Here is a 16835-nt window from a genome sequence, read left to right on the forward strand (position 1 = left end):
ATTGTCAACTATTGTAAATGAACAAAAGTTAGTCATTAGGATTAAAGCTTTTTATTGGATCAAATTTAGCTCCTTTTCTGAGATTAAAAAGTAAAGGCAGTTGTCCGGAAGTAGCAAAATAGTAACAGAAAGATTAGTGTGAAAATCCTTTAAGAAGTTTACAAGGCTACAGCATTTTACTGGGAATGAACCCACGATGGACTGGCCTCCCACATGTTGGAGTGTGGTGATTGTGAATGTAATTGGTTTTTATGTTACTGGTCACATTTATTGAAAGAGAAATACTTGTGTTTACAATCAGAGCAACAAGGTATATGGAGTGGTACAGTACAGTTTAGTACAATACAGTAGTATTGTAAAGGGATTTATACATTTATAATGTGCTTTAGAATTAAGTTCTTTATACTGCTAATTGTTTCACAAGGTGATAATACGTCATGAATATTAAACTGTTCTGGGTGGTGCAGTGGTTTTATGCAGCTTCGTGAACTGATGCACTACTGCAGTCTTTTGTGTTTTTTTCACATATCATGTCCCACATATCATCATAATTCTGTCTCTTCCTGGTTGGAGCTGCTATCCCTGTTCAGAGGGAGGCTCCTTAAGTCCTGCATTGCTCAGAGCGAATCCTGTCCTTCTGAAGTCCTGGCAGCAGGCTGCCTCAGGTATTGAGTCAAGAGAACAGCCCTGGAGGTCCAACATGAGGCCGTTGCCTTGTGAGTCTTTGCGAATCCACAGACTTAACAGCCGCTGTTTCGTCGCGTGTAGGCCTGGCCTCCGAGCAGGTACTCCATCTCCATGAAGTTGAGGGAGCCCACAGCGATCGCAGAAGGACCCTTCTCCTTGAAGCCGGCCTTGAGGTAGAAGGGCACCAGGAACTCCTCGCAGATGAGCAGAGCCCGGCGGAGGCCTGGCAGGCAGCGCAGGTACTGCAGGTAACGCCAGAGCAGGATGGAGCCTTTACCCTGCTGCCGGCAGTGGCGGTGGACGGACAGAACGTGGATGTGGACGGCGGGGGTGCCTGGGACGTGTGTAGTCAACGCCTCCTGAGTCACACCAACATACATCAGGGTTTTATTACACTTTTTACCATATACACCAGCCTGTATTAACAATGAACCACAGTCAAGTCTCTTTTCCCTGCACAACCTGAAATAGGGGTACAGAACCCCTACAGGGAACCCCTTATGCACACTAAGGTTAATTGATGGACCTCAAAGCACTAATTTCTAGTCTTTAAGGACCTAAAGGCACAACCCAGAGTCAATCAGAGGAGGATGAATTCCCTTTTTTTATCTTGGTTCCTTTCTATGTTTATTATGATTTTTTGCTCATTTTATTTTTTATTTGCTGCTATCACTTTTGGATTGATCACTGTACTCATAAACATGACCTATATGTGGAGGCCCAGAGGTTCATAGAGGTTATTTACATCGTAGTAACGGCTTGAGACTGGGACAGATGCCTCTAAGGTACCTTAATACTATTAATCCTCTCCCACATCATCTGACCATCAATGTTCAAAAACTCACTTAACAATGCCAGTGTCAACAGGGACAGAAGTTCCACTTCGGGGTGGTAGTAGCCTAGTGGGTAACACACTCGCCTATGAACCAGAAGACTCAGATTCAAACCCCACTTACTACCATTGTGTCCCTGAGCAAGACACTTAACCCTGAGTGTCTCCAGGATGACTGTCCCTGTAAATACTACTAATTTTAATGAACTCTGGTGAGGGTATCTGATAAATGCTGCAAATGGAAACGTACCATTTTCATTTTTAGAGTTCCAGCTGGGTTTGTTCTATCATTTAATAATTTCCAAACTGACATTGACTCTATAAAACCACATGAACATGAAGTGGAGAGGAACATGCAAATTGCTTGTAGATGATCAAGACTGGCTCTTAAAGCCAGTAACATTATAAAAGTGTCCCTTAATTGGAGTTTAAGAAAGTCAAAAGGCCTTGTTTCCAAAGATGCTTTACAAATTAACTCCACCCAGTGTCCAGGGTTGGGTTCCAGCAGCCGTGACCATAAGTGGTTATGGAAAGTGAGTGAGTGAGTAATCACCTTAAGCGCTGCAAAATAGCTTAGTACAAAATAGCTCATTTCAGATAATTTAATTAAACTGTGTACAATCAAGCAAAAAAAAAATGCAAATTGGAGTAAGCACATTTTTTCAACCTGCTTACTAAACCAGACATTTGATCCACTGACAGATTTGTTTCACCTGATCATGGACAATCTGAGTGGATTAATGGGAATTCTATGCATAATATGACTAATCTATTTAGGTCTTTCTTAAGTAGATTCATTATATGTTATCTAATTTTTGAAATAGTTAACTCCCAAAGCCGACAATCTCAACATAATGTTATATTGCCTGCGTCCAAAATGATTCAGACGTGCAAAAAAGTGAGAGAAATCGAGTGGCTGGTGAGGGGTTATACGTAATCTCACCTGCTCCAGCCTCTCCCTGTCCCAGCCGGATCCAATGATGAAGGCCACCAGCTGACCCTCCTCAAACCAGCCGAGGGACAGCTCGGGACACTGGCCTAAAAAGCTCAGCACCTCCTCCAGCGTGAGCGGGCACTCTCCTGACACCGAGATGAAAGCTGCATATGCAACACAGCAAACACACAAGAGGCTAAAGATTAGCGTTGGCACCAAATGATCACACGGGCTGAGACGAGGCGCCTCTCTCAGACACAGCAGAGCAGCAGATTACGGCCATGATGTACAATGATAAACAGGGATCATCGGGTGTGACAAAGCAGTGACGAGTTTACTTGTCACCCCACCCCCCTCACACACATATATGTGTGTAACAATAACTTTTAAGTTTGATCTAACTTTGAGTCTTTCGCTTTAAAATCTCTAAACATCATGGAAGCCACAGAAAAGCCATTTCATGGTTACAATGCTGACCATTACATTCTCTCTTGATCAATGCGTTTTGATCAGTTTGAATAATTATATCACACTTAGATCACACTTTTGAGTCTTCTCTATAAAATCAGTGATCATCATGGAAGCTAAATTAAATAACATTTTGATGATGTGGAGCAACTCTTACCTTCTCTCTCGATCTCAAACACGCTGATCGCGTCCTGAGGGGTCAAGTTACGGAACTCGCTGGCGGGCAGAGTGTGTCGCCGCTGTCGCTGTGGACTGGGCATTACCATGGGGAACCTGCGGAAGGACGGTTTCAAAAAAGGTGACGTGCTGACCTGCTGCGACATGGCGAACAGGATCTTCTGACCAGCAAGTTCCCCTCTGGCCTGAGCTGGTCACTAAGTCACTCCTTCAAGCTCAAATGGTCCAACGCTCAACCGCCACTTTGCGCAGAAACCACGAGAGAGTGTCTCTCTTTCAAAGTCGTTTTCAAGTGAAGCGATTACCCGCTGCTGCCTGCCCACCTCACCTCCTCCTTTTTCTTTCCCCCCTCCCACCTTCTGTTCCTCACTCACATGTCCACATGCAGCGTCCTTCACTGGCCCTCTCCTTAATCTCTCAAAGTTGCCCCTCCAAGAAGGGATAACAGCCTGGACATGTGAGGCTCTAAATCTCGTGGCAGGTGCCCAGACCCACAGATTGTATCATGCTAATGCCCGTGTTAAACTTAACACAATCAGCCTAAATAAAAAGGGGCGTAGGTAAGCAGTCCTTAGGGCCCGGTGTCACCCCTGTGCCCCGTAGCACCTTCATGTGACATGTTGGGTTTCTGAGGCCTTTCATTGAGCCACTGAGTTATGCGGCGTCCTGTGAAATCGAAGCTGAACACTGGCGGGCAGCACGTGGCTCACCTGGACACACCGATGGCATGTGGTCCAACAGCGAGAGAAGTGGGGGGGGGGGTTCATAGAGCAAAGTGGGTGAGATTTGACGGGGGGGGGGGGGTTTGTGTTCTCGATGAAACCTGTTTGTTTCTGCATTCGCTCGCCTGCTGCTGGATTTGGTTTGGAAACACTCATGGGGACACGTGACGAGCTCCCACTGAGACAGTTGCAGGTCATGTGACCATTCTCAACGCATCAGTAATACGACACGTGGTCCACCAACATTTATACAGCTATTATTATTATTATTACTAGTTGCTGAGGTCTAACGTGCCTTTCACCTTCAACATCGAGCTATTTTGGAGGGCAGAAATGATCTGAGGCTGAAATAAATGTTGGGTCACGTGCTAACCTAACGGTCAGGTTTAACACATTGGCCACGTATCCTGTAGGTTAAGTGAAGAGAATCTGTGCATTTCATGATTCTTCCATTAAAGGGTGGACAGCTTTCCTGTTTTAGACATGGCACCTTTTATCACGAATGACTGGCAGTTGTGTTAAGATGTATAAAATATGAAAATTAGGTTGAAATTGAATTGAGACCAATCAGGAACCAGGAACAAGTGAAGTTATTAAATGACAGAATTATTTCAGTTCTATGTTTATTTTTTTTTATGCTTGCAAATAGAAAATGACAGGATAGGCTAGGCCGAATCCTCTTCTGCTTATATTCACGATAATCAGGATAACTGCATCATAGATCCTACTGAACATCCTATTGCTATAGAGAATTATGTGAATAGTCATTATAATGGTTGAACAAACTGAATGCGTGTGGTCTAGAAAGGAAATAATCTGGTTGCTCTCTCAAGAATTCACCATCTTACTTGCATTTGTATCTGGATTAGGTGAAATGATGCAAAAGAACTACAGAGAAAATGTCCATCACCTCTATCAACAGTTCTGCAACTACACTGCGGCCGCGGCATCGGGTGAAAGCGGCCTTTCAAAGCCATTCACGCATCTTCCTGCCTGGTGCAACCCCTCCTACAGCCGCTGGATTTCAGAGGAGACGACGTCCCAAAACCACTTCCAGCCGACAGCTGCACCACATAAAGAAAGAGTCGTGGGCTGCCGGGTCGGTGCCGGCACCGGGCCGCGTGGCGCTCTTTTTTAGTGATGACTTGACCTTTCCGGCCCACCCATCACACCTGCTCCGGTAATCTCTCCAGCTGGCCTGCAAAGCCTCGGGGGGAGAAAGACACTTAATTACCTCAGACGCTCTCAATCCCGCCAGGAGCTGCCGCTCCTCCGAATTAACTTTTGTTCCGGGCCCATCCTTGCTATTTTTAGCTGCGCAATCCGCAAAAGGGCCACATCCAGGACTTTGTGCTGTAAATCAAATATTTATAGCCGCGCGCCAATTGTATTCCACCCTGCCATGAAATGAAATGTTGTAACATGTGCACGTTGGTCCAGGGTTAATGGAAATGGCAGCTAATGATGGCTTTCTTTCGCCCTGTAGTTGGAGAAGTAATAATTCTCGTTGTTGAGGCTTACACTCGACATTCTTCGAGGTATTATAAAGAAAGTTATTTCACACGCCCGGCTCTCCAGCTGATTAAGCCGCCTGACCTCACGTGCCAGTCTCACCCACTGACCCGTGCGACGTGGCGCGGGCAGTGGCACCTGCAGGGTGGCGTCCCAGCCCACAGTGATAGAGGAGAAGCACCGGGAGCTCCCCAGGTGGGGTCTTCAGAGGGGACTGACATGAGCACAATGGGCCGTTCCAGCTCGGGTCATGTTACACGTGCTGCTTACAGCTTCATTCAAATCCCAAGCCAAACAATGGCTGAGTATTCACAGTCGTCTGTGCGCTGTGCAGACTGAACTGGAACTGTCTGAAGACACAAGGCGACATGTGGTCCAGCTGGACATGCCCTTGTCCTTGTTTTGGCCTTTGGGGACAACGCAGGTCAGGGCTTTGTTAAAGAATCACCTCTAAATGAGTCACCTGACCCTGATGGCTTGCCTTACCGGAAAACAGACACCCTCAGTCACCTAGCAGGTGGCGAACGGGGAGTGTGTCTTATTTCGTAAGGTATTTCATGGACAACTGCATTTAAAGTAGAGCAGGCGCCTCTTTCTAAAAAAGAATTATGTGAATCGTAATGGTAGAGCATGAGATGGAGCGAAACGCTCACACCTACAAACTGCTGAGATTGAGCATGTGCATATGCATATGTCTACATGGAACATATATTCAGATGTTCCTTCTTAAAAATCATACACATCACTTTCTCATCTCATGTCCTACATACATTTGACATATAAAGTACTCTTCTGTAGTATTTTATTTGTTATTTTTAATGAATGAATCATATTAATTTTGTATTAACTGTGCACTGTAATAACATGATTTTCACACCAGTCGGAGCCACTTCCATCGTCCTTGCAGGGTGAGAAGAGAGTAAGGGAGGAGGGAGGAAGGGAGGAGTATAGAGGAGAGGCAGGAGACGAGGAGAGCACTTTCAAGTTAAGTAATGGTCTGAAATGATTTTAAATGCTATTTAATTACAATTAACAACATTAACAAACTCTACACGGTTGCAAAGCATAAAGAACATCCTCTTTGCATTCTCATCTATTATTTTATCCATCCCGGGATGCAGTTTGTGAAATTGCTTTATAAGTTGATGGGTTCCCCCCTTGGTTAAAGAACATCATTAATATTACCTGCTACACACGCCCAGGCTGTTAAACCTGATGGGCGGTTAAAGAGCGGAAGCATATTTCTCTGCACATTCAGTCATAAAGGATTAATGGAGCTGTGGCTGACAATCATGACCAGACAGGGTGGGCGGCAGGGGCCTCAGACTATTGTCATGTTAAAGCGCTGCGCAGGAAGCCGGGCCGCCGTGTAAAATAAAACAGACCACACTCACGGTAATGGACTGGACCTTGCGCTCACATTGAAACGCTTTCGGCCCATCACTTACACTGAGTCTCTTTAAAAAAAAAAATTGCGTAATGCAGTCCAAATGCATCCAAAAAATGAAACATGAGGCTTCATCCAGCAGGGGGCAGTGCAGTGCTCATATTTCATCACTGGGCTCATAATCGAATAAGTAAATGGACCACAGCAGTGTTCCCTCTGAAGTGTTCCCACATCTCATTGCTTACAGTGGTTTAGAGTAGCTGAATTGTAATCTAATTACACGATGTTAAAGAGAATGTATTTTAATTTTTTTCTTTTTTAGTGAGTTAAATAGTATGAGGAACATTTGTGAACAATATTGCTGCATTCTTATATTTTTTTGTGTGCCATATGCAATGACAGATTTGGTTTTTGTAGTGAGAGCAAAGTAAAGTGGCAAGTTGAACATGGTTCACGGTCACATTCAACGTCTTGAGATCATCCCCGTGCTCCTTCTCCCCACCATCCCCAAAACACCTTGTTCGGCTGGTGTTCCTGTGAGCCGTAAATTTGAGCTTACAATGGGCCAATTACAATGGTCACAGCATTGGGACCCAGGAATGCCACCCCCTGCAAAGTCCTTTGTGTCAGAAGGTGGCAGCAGGCTGCTCATGTGACTGTAAACACGCTCACCGGGGCGCCTTTTCACAGCAAGGCCAACGACTCCGTCCAGCGTTTGATTTTTCAGCTTGTTTTACAGTCATGAATTACTGATACGGCCAACACTCAGAGAAGATGTATTAACGTGCACAGTGTAACATACAGTTACTGTAATTGGGCGTGTTAATTCAGTAGTGGATGGTTGCTGAGAAGATGTTTCTTATGTGAAATTTCTTCATTTTTGGTTTACACAGTTGTACAGTGAGAAAAGGTAAAGAATAGCAAAAGCAAAGCAACACACTGTAAATAATGTAAATGAATATTTTATTGCTTAAAATGTTAAAGAAAGATATATATATAAAGATATAATTCACAAGCGTGCAGGGCGTCAGGAGGCAGGGCTTCTTGTGTTGGTAGATGTCATGTGTAACACACCATTCAGTGAATAAACATATCAGAAAAACCCTGCTTCCAAATGCCATATATTATTATTTAAGTTGCAAAGTATTTAGTAAAATAGTGATCTATTTTCTTACAAACATTATTTATTTGCACACACCTTCTGTGGCAGTTATGGAGGCTATTGTGTCACAGGGCATGGATGGTGTTGGTGAAAGTGACACATCTGTTGAAGCCTGTTTGTGTGGACAAGTAAATCAACCTTATGAAATAAAATAGTCTTGATTCAGACCAAAAGCACGGCAGCACATATATTTAAGGTAGGCACAAATAAAATAGTGAAATTATTTGGATCCAAATAAATCTGTGCTTGTGCAACATTGCAAAATACTGTACATGATTTTTATATATAACATTGAATGTCACATTTTGTCGATATGCACTGCTCAAACCTAAAAGGAACACTTTAACAACATAACGTAACTCCAAATCTTTAACACTTCTGTGAAATCAAACTGTCCACTTAGGAAGCAACACTGATTGACAATTAACTTGGAATAGACAACAGGTGGAAATTCAGGCAATCAGCAAGACATCCTAAATAAAGGCGCGGTTCTTCAGGTGGTGACCACAGACCACTTCTCAGTTTCTATACTTTCTGGCTGCTGGTTTGGTCACTTTTGAATGCTGGCAGCGCATTCAGTCTAGAGGTAGCATGAGATGGAGTCTACAACCCACACTAGTGGCTCAGGTAGTGCAGCTCATTCAGGATGGCACATCAATGCGAGCTGTGGCAAGAAGGTTTACTGTGTCTGTCAGCCTAGTATCCAGAGTTTACATTTACATTTACAGCCTTTACCAGACGCCCTTATCCAAAGCAACTTACAATCAGTAGTTACAGGGACAGTCCCCTGGAGCAACTTAGGGTTAAGTGTCTTGCTCAGGGACACGATGGTAGTAAGTGGGATTTGAACCTGGGTCTTCTGGTTCATAGACGAGTGTGTTACCCACTAGGCTACTACCACCCAGAGCATGGAGGCGCTACCAGAACATCAGGAGACGTGGAGGAGGCCGTAGGAGGGCAACAACCCAGCAGCAGGACCCATCGCTACCTCTGCCTTTGTGCAAGGAGGAACAGGAGGAGCACAGGAAGAACCCAGCAAAATGACCTCAAGCAGGGCACAAACGTGCATGTATCTTCACATGCCAGAAAACATGTCAGGAACTGACTGTGATGGTGGTATGAGGGCCCGACGTCCACAGGTCGGGGTTGTGCTTACAGCAGCATGTTTGCCGTTTGCAAATTGGCAAATTGGCAAATTCGCCACTGGTGTCCTGTGCTTTTCACAGATGAAAGCAGGTTCATTAACATCGTCTGGAGATGCCGTGGAGAACATTCTGCTGCTTCAGCATCCACCAGCATAACCAGTTTGACAGTGGGTCAGTAATGTTGTGCTGTGGCATTTCTTATGGGGGTTGCAAAGCCCTCCATGTACTCGCCAGAGGTATCCTAACTGCCATTAGGTACCGAGATGAGATCCTCAGAGACCATATGCTGGTGCGGTTGGGCCTGGGTTCCTCCTAATATAAGACACTGCTAGACTGTGGCTGGAGTGTCAGCAGTTCCTGCAAGACGAAAGCATTGATTCTATGGACACTCATTCCCCAGACCTGTATCCTATCAAGCACATCTGGGACATCATGTCTTGCTCCATCCACCAACGGCACATTGCACCACAGACTGTCCAGAGTTGGTGGATGCTTTAGTCCAGGTTTGGGAGAAGATCCCTCAGAAGACCATCTGCCATCTCATCAGGAGCATGTCCAGGCATTGTAGGGAGGTCATACAGGCACATGGAGGCAACACACACTACTGAGCCTCATTTTGACTTGTTTTAAGGACATCACATCAAAGTTGGATCAGCCTGTAGTGTGTTTTCCACTTTCATTTTGAGTGTGACTCCAAATCCAGGCCTCCATGGGTTGATAAATTTGATTTCCATCAATAATTTTTATTATTTATTAAAATTGTATTATGTTGTCAGCAGATTCAAATATGTTTTTAATAAGAATATATAATTCTTTCAGATCTAGATTGTCTTATTTTGGTCTTCCCATTATTTTTTGGAGCAGTGTATATTATTTACCTCACAGCCCTTATTATATACATCGTATACTCCGAGCCTCCAGTACTGCTCGCCTGGTCCCTTAATCTCTGAAGGTACAAAGAAGACGTTCATCTAGACTCTTCTCTGTCTTGGCCCCTCGGTGGTGGAAGGAGAACAGCTCAGTCACTGAGCACTTTCAAACGGCAGCTCAAGACCTTCCTCTTCAGAGAATATTTAGATGAACTTGTAACCTTCTTATTGTCTGACTTATGTATAGAAACTACAACAGAGTGAATAAAAAGATTGTATTCATAGTTGGGGGTCCTAGTGAAACAGAACTGATCAATTCAGTTGATCAGAGATTGATGGAAGCATGTCGCTCTGAATAAGGGCGTCTGCCAAATGCCTTAAATGGAGATGTAAATTTAGGAACAGATGTCTTTACAATAAAGCATCAGTGTTAGCCAATGTATTTCTGTCCATCCATATTGTTTTGGACACCATGCTGATTACATAATATTCCCATATTCCCACTCTGCCATCATGGAAGTCTCCTCTGCCACTGAGACTGTTTTCCAGCTCCGTCAGGAGTTTTCCATCCAGACACGCACTGGGAACAAGAGTAAGGGATCGTAAAGACGAGGGAAACCTCGAAGAAGCCTAAACATCTTCTCTACCTTCCACAGAATATCTGTTCCTCGGGAGACTCCTTTTAGCTGTCATAGAGAATCTAAAAGGCCTAACAGCTAATTAGGAAGTACTTTGCCTATCTGCCATCATGCGTGACATATACAGTATGTCATGTGTGGCACAGCGGCACTGGTACCCTGGTACCTTCCCACTCCTCGTCCCAGACAGACGAAGATCAGGCAGATCAGCTTGGGACCTGCTGGGACCACCGCCTCGCTCTCACATCATGCCGCATCACCCAGTTTGGCTTTAATGATGGACCTGCCACAAAACAGCCCTCCCTCAGCTTCCTCATTATCTAGCTGCTCGTGAGAACTGGGCCCCGGGGACACCAGCGGACCCCTTAGTCCTGTCAGAACAGCGCAGCTTATTTACGCCGTCAGCAGGCCTCGCAGCCAGCCTGGTGTTTCATCAGAGTTACTCTCTAGCACCGAAGTGTGACGTTGTGTGTGTATGTATGTGTGTGTGTATGTTGTGTATTTAAATGTGTGTTATGGTGCTGCGCTTTTCTTCTTCCCTCCCTCTGCACAAAAGCCCAGGAGATGGATCCAGTTCATGGGTCTGAAGCGTTGATGCAGCATAAATATTTCAAATACTGCTGCTACTGCTGCTGCTGCTGATGATGATGTGAGCGTGTGTATGTGTGTGTGGTACTCACCTGGAAAAAGGTCTTCTGGGAACAGCGCAGCTCCCTCATCCCGCACGTTCACACACACACACAACAGGCCAGCAGATGTGGGTGGATAAGCAGTCAGCAGGGGACAGGTGCAGCCCCAACAGATTCAATTGTTTTTAATGAAGCCCCTGAGTGTCTTCGGTAAGAAACCTCCAGGTTTGCAGTGACCGTGCAGACAGGCGTTGCTCTAGATCTTTAGTTTGTGTGCCAACACACTCGATTTTTAAAAGAATCTTTTCAAAAAGCATGATATTCTCTGTCATCAGGAAGGCTTCTCCTGCTTGGAGGCCGTCCCGGTCATCCATAATGAATAATGAAAGCCGGACTGGGGACAGACGTGTGGGATCTGATTACTGAGGTCATGGTGAAATCAACATTTATTACCTAGTTTTTTCAAGAACCTTTGGAATACAGCCTCAAATAACAAAAGTATAGCTCATTATATTTCCTGAAAGCAAATATAATGCCCCAAAACTGGGTAAAAATGAAATCAATTTTGACAATGACTATGGTACAATGGTAGACTGATACATTATTGACCTTTACAACCATGGCGTGGGCCATAGTGAGGGTAGATATGAAGAGCTTTCAGGCCAGGTCTTGTTTATATTTCATTTACCTTAATCACTAAATGCAAGTTATGTTATTCTAAATGATATGAAGGTGAGATTTCTGTGTGTTTGTGTTGGGCAAGGTGGAAGGGAAAGCTGTGGAGGAAGGGAAAAAGAAGCACTGGGGAACAGGTAGGCCATGTGAGACGTGACACATCCGCCCATAGCCGGCTGCTGATTGGCCGGATCCTGCAGGGTCTGAGTGGCCTGACACAGGAGCAGGAACGCAGATCTTCCCTGGCGTGCTGGTGTCCAGTTACAGTCAGCTGGGAAGCCAGATGTCAGGGCTCACAGAGGAGCCTGGAGATAATTAGACACCCATTTTCCCCAAAACTGTCACTCTGTCACCACTGACCTCTTCCCACAACAGGAAGTGTGAAAATACCTGTCAAGAACATGCAGCACAATTTACATGTCTTTTCTATAATTTGTGGGGAACAACCAGTATTAACGGTTTATAATTATGTAGAATTAAACCAAAATGTGAAGGGACCCTTTCTAATCATCACACAGCTCATTGGTTTCATTTGCCTGCAGTGATTAATGCATCCAGCATTCAAGTTTCATTTACAGATAACAATGCAACATTCTCTATTCTTCAACACAGTGTGGCACACTTTATGGTTGGAGATGTCCCCACCACAAATGACGGCCATAACCATTCGAGGAAATTGAGCATTGATGAACTTATTATGTAATTGGAACACTTTCAGCATAATGCCAGCTCTAAGTTATACATACAAATCTGTTGGCCAGAAAATGAACATATAAATACCATATATCTACTATACCGTACATTATCACAGTGACAAAGATCAATTGTGTATTTTTTCTAATTGTGTATTTTTTCAGAAGGACTGAAATAGATTCATGTCTACGGTAATACACGCACCGCTAGCTGCAAGCTTTTCAAAGCTTTGTCAATGCTTTGGATAAAAAGGAAATATACAGCACACCATATAGTGTGGTCAGTTTCCATCACTGGTTAGAATGAAGGTTATTCTGGCTTTTTAGGATAATCCTCTTTATATTTTTCCCCCCTTTTCATTAAAAAGAGATTTTACATCCAAATGCATAATCACAAAATCAGTCCATAGTAGGAGTTTTACTCAAGCTGTCGTTTTCACCGGCATTTCAAAAATTCTTTGAGAATTTTTTTTTTATAAAGGCCAAACTCAAATCCAACTAACATTAGCGTGTTTGCTTCTTGGTGGCCCTCGGATCAGTTGATATTTAACATTAGCCTCATTGCACCAGCCTGTGGCTGCTTCATTTGCATTCCCCATGCTCTGCCGCTGAAATGATTCAGGCTAACGTCCAGCCTCCCTGCATGTCCCGACCTGCCCGAGCACTTTCATCTGATTCACGCCGGTGAGCATCGCTTCAGTACAACCGTGATCAGGAATGAAAACTCACACGTTTATCATTGTTTGCTTAGTGGGTACAATTACTGACAATGGAGCAATTCAAGTTCAGACCTGCCTGACGCCTGGTGAAAAATTAAACCCCTGTTCAACCCGCTCAATGCAAAACATTTCATACAATTGCAGGGTTTAGCAGTATAGTCGTTTATGTATTGTGTTATACATATTACATGGAGAGCCAGGAAATATTTTAGACAATGAGTATGCATTTAAACACCATAGACCGTTTTACACATAAATCCATAATAAGACATAAGACAAGTGTAGGAAATAACTAACCTCATATGGTTTAATGATTATGAGAAACTTATAGGCTGCATAGGCACATTTTGTATTAATAACATTAATACCATTTCCATTAATAAGATAAAAAAAAAATTGTTTTGTATTCTGAAACGCTGACCTGCAGTAAATCTTGGATGTAGAAGAAAAAAAAAAAACTCTTCACATTCTATTTTTTGCAATCAATTTATTTAGCCTTTATCCATGAAAAAAACTTTGCCCTTCATAGTGCAGTACAAAATTGGAACAGGAATCTATAAGATGGAGTCATTATAATCACAGAATCAAAGACTATATTTCGAAAAACAATACATCATATAAAAAAAAACCACGATCCCAGAGACAGAATTATGAACAATTAAGGAACGGAATTATTTAAATTTTCAATCATAAATACTGTAAAGTGTGAAAATCTGGAGTTTCGATGGCCAGGCATCCACCCTCAGGGTGCTCTACAAAGGACACCTCATATATTAGGGAAGCATAATACACTGTGGGCCCTGAGTGCATCCAGAGATCATGTCCATAATGTGTTGACTGTGAAGTTTTGGAAGTGAACTGTATGTGCCGGATATATAAACTTTACAATTTCTTATTTTTACAGTGCCGGGTGATGTCCCCTGAAAAACAAGATTCTACATTTAAAATTCATTATCATAATTTTTATTAGCAGTTTCCATCATATAAACTTTTCATTATAGTTTTCTCCCCTCCATAAATGTTTGATTAGAGTTTTTGGTATCTAACACTAAGTCATAGCTGACTGTAAGGAATTAATGATGCTAATGTAGCACAACACAGCAGTGACGGGGTCCTTGTGCCTCCTGATGGAGTGCCTGCTCTGTGTTTGGTGGTGTTTGGGGGGGGGGGGGGTTAAAAGTAGGCTTCTGCCCTCTCCCACGACTCATGGTAGAACCCGTCATAGAAGCCTCCATGGTGTTCCAGAGTGACGGGGACGGCCTGCACCTCCTCCTTCACCTCCTCCCAGGGGTGCAGCTGCTGATCTGAGAAGAGCGTAAACTCCTCGGCGTGCTGCGCGGGCCCCAGGGCCGCCTCCTGGCGGTACTCCTCGGCGCAGCCGGCCGCGTCGCTCAGCTCCATGTAGCGGGAGGTGCCCTCGGCGCCAGCCATGCACCACTTGCCCCAGCCCGCCGGGTGCCAGGCCTGCTGGGAGAGGTCCATCTCGACGCTCAGGGAGTTCAGGGCCGCGCTCAGGTCCAGGTCCTCAAAGGTGCTGCTGTTGCCCTTCATGACGTCATCGAAGACAAAGGCCCAGTCCAGGTCTCCTCCTCTCACCGGCTCGGACAGCTTCATCTCAGATGACAGCAGCGGTGATTTGCCAACACTCTCCCACTTGGGGCTGCACTTCATTCCCGGCTGCTTACGCTTCTTACTATTTGCCCCCTTGTGGGACCATTTAGTCTGGGCACACTGCTGGTACTCCGAAGGAGCCTGCGGCCCGGACGGGGCGAGGGCGGAGGACGTCTTGGCTCGTTTCTGAGCGGGAAAGTGGGTGGCGGACATCCGTCTGCGTTTAAACACCCCGTTCACGAACATGTCTGCGTACTGGGGGTCGATCTGCCAGAAGCCTCCTTTTCCCGGCTCATCCTTCTGCCTCGGCACCTTCATGAAACACTTGTTGAGGGAGAGATTGTGGCGAATGGAATTCTGAATGAAAAGAAAGGAGATGGGCTGAGTGGGATGTCACTTTACTGCAAAGAAAACCTGCCAACAGTCCACCCGCCACATGCATTTTAAAACAGAAAGTAGCAGCATCTCAGTCTGACCTGAAAGCAAATAAAAGGCACCATCAACACGTGGATTATGAGCTCACCTGCCAGCTAGGCTCGGCGTGTCTGTAGTAGCTGAAGTTCTCTGTGATCCAGCTGTAAATGGCCGACAGGGTGATCTTTGGCTTCTTGCTGGCCTCCATGGCCATGCAGATGAGCGTGGCGTAGGAGTACGGAGGCTTTGCGCTGTGATTGGTCTGGTAGTCCACCTCCTCGGGTGGGATGTGGTGGTGGTGGTGGTAAAGGGCATGCTGCTGGTAGGAGCAGGCGCCGCCCCGGACGTCCGAGGCGCTGGACGGGATGGACCAGCCAGTGCCCTGTGGCATACCTGCGACGGCCGTATCTCCGGCGGGGGGGCTGGCTGGGGAGTCGGCGCCCAGTCGATGTGGGTGGGGAAGGTGCTGCGGATGGCAGCAGGACAGACTCTCCAGGTTGGCGCTGCCTATAGAGAAATCCTGAAGCCACTGCAGACTGGTGAGGCTGTCGTCAAGGTGCACGGAGCCATTAGAGTTGTCTTGGTCTTCGGGATGAAGCAACATCCATCTCTCCTTGAACATTATTGCCATGTCTTGACTGGTTAGTACTGGCATTGTGAAAGCACTAGAATAAATTAATACAATTAACATATACTGATAATGGCATTATGTAATTGCAATATGAAACTATAGAGCGGGTAAAAATGAATTAAAATAATGTAACTTTTTATTATATTACCTGTCCAATCCACAAGTTCTTCAGTGTTGTTCTGTGGTTCTCACAACACTCTAAATATATCAATCATTTGGCAACACAGATTAGCATTTTCTTCAATCCAGTCGTCAAACTAAAATAAAAAAGTAACCATGTTGCTTAAAAAAAAGCCACAATAAAAAGTTCGAGCATCCTCCAGACATTCGGTGTGTAGTCTGTGCTCAGAGCAGGTTCCTGAGAGAAGAGCCCACCGGGCTGGGCGGCCTTTAAACCGAGCGCAGCCTTCTGATTGGCTGCCGGTTTCCAGGTTTCACCTTTCAGCGGCGCCGCTGCGCACCTGACGTCACCTTCTAAAGCTGTAAACACCGCGTGTCGCTAGTGTACAACAGTAAGACAAAAATATTTTAAACAAATAATGTTCGCTGTACAAAAAAACAGTAGAAAACAACAGTGGTTTTCGCTGTCGATTAAATTAGTGGAAAGTGTATAGTTTTTTTAAATAACGTGTTGTATAAGAACGACGTGTCTACAGCGCCATCTAGTGGACCTGTGAGCTGTTGCGCAATGTGTAAAGGGAGTTCCAATAAAATAAATAAACGTGTTCTTTCATCATATTTTGCCCCAGCAGACCAAAGCTTAATCTGTGAGTTTTGTTAATGCAAAGTGCTGAACATGTTCTAGAAGGTCAATCATAATACCAATACAAGACTATGCATTAGATTGATACAGATCTTTGAAAACACACACACACACAAAAAGACAATTATCGTAAAGAAAAGTATTATTTATTTAGTTTTTTGTTTTTTT

At 44.6% G+C, this 16835-nt stretch overlaps 2 protein-coding genes across 3 annotated transcripts; both read right to left on the reverse strand.

Annotated features, from left to right (window-relative positions):
• Positions 1-90: 90 nt before the first annotated feature.
• aanat2 (arylalkylamine N-acetyltransferase 2) lies at positions 91-3244 on the reverse strand. The gene is made up of 3 exons (XM_028986259.1): positions 3079-3244; positions 2463-2617; positions 91-1046 (listed from the first exon to the last, which is right to left on the reverse strand). The coding sequence occupies exons 1-3, from the start codon at positions 3242-3244 to the stop codon at positions 741-743; spliced, it is 627 nt and encodes a 208-aa protein (XP_028842092.1). The 3' UTR covers positions 91-740.
• Positions 3245-13600: 10356 nt separating this feature from the next.
• LOC114794561 (forkhead box protein J1-B-like) lies at positions 13601-16252 on the reverse strand. Of its 2 annotated transcripts, none has more exons than XM_028987200.1 (3): positions 16053-16252; positions 15383-15921; positions 13601-15216 (listed from the first exon to the last, which is right to left on the reverse strand). In XM_028987200.1, exons 2-3 carry the CDS (start codon positions 15902-15904, stop codon positions 14422-14424), a joined length of 1317 nt encoding a protein of 438 aa, XP_028843033.1. In that variant the 5' UTR covers positions 15905-15921; positions 16053-16252; the 3' UTR covers positions 13601-14421. The 2 variants fall into 2 exon arrangements, with proteins under 2 accessions (XP_028843033.1, XP_028843032.1); XM_028987199.1 differs by having other exon boundaries at positions 13602-15216; positions 15383-15938.
• Between the last annotated feature and the right edge of the window lie 583 nt (positions 16253-16835).

The sequence above is a fragment of the Denticeps clupeoides genome, chromosome 7, assembly GCF_900700375.1.
Source record: "Denticeps clupeoides chromosome 7, fDenClu1.1, whole genome shotgun sequence".
In the NCBI taxonomy this organism is placed as follows: domain Eukaryota; kingdom Metazoa; phylum Chordata; class Actinopteri; order Clupeiformes; family Denticipitidae; genus Denticeps; species Denticeps clupeoides.

What these genes read in the sequence shown, in the direction of transcription:
- LOC114794561 (XM_028987199.1), bottom strand. Translation starts at nt 15,928, where the DNA reads ATGCCAGTACTAACCAGTCAAGACATGGCAATAATGTTCAAGGAGAGA. An exon ending in ACGCCGAGCCTAGCTGGCAG is followed by an intron (nt 15,217 to 15,382) that starts GTGAGCTCATAA and finishes CTTTTCATTCAG; the next exon opens with AATTCCATTCGCCACAATCT.
- aanat2 (XM_028986259.1), bottom strand. Translation starts at nt 3,244, where the DNA reads ATGTCGCAGCAGGTCAGCACGTCACCTTTTTTGAAACCGTCCTTCCGC. An exon ending in GTTTGAGATCGAGAGAGAAG is followed by an intron (nt 2,618 to 3,078) that starts GTAAGAGTTGCT and finishes TTGCATATGCAG; the next exon opens with CTTTCATCTCGGTGTCAGGA. An exon ending in ACAGGGAGAGGCTGGAGCAG is followed by an intron (nt 1,047 to 2,462) that starts GTGAGATTACGT and finishes GGTGTGACTCAG; the next exon opens with GAGGCGTTGACTACACACGT.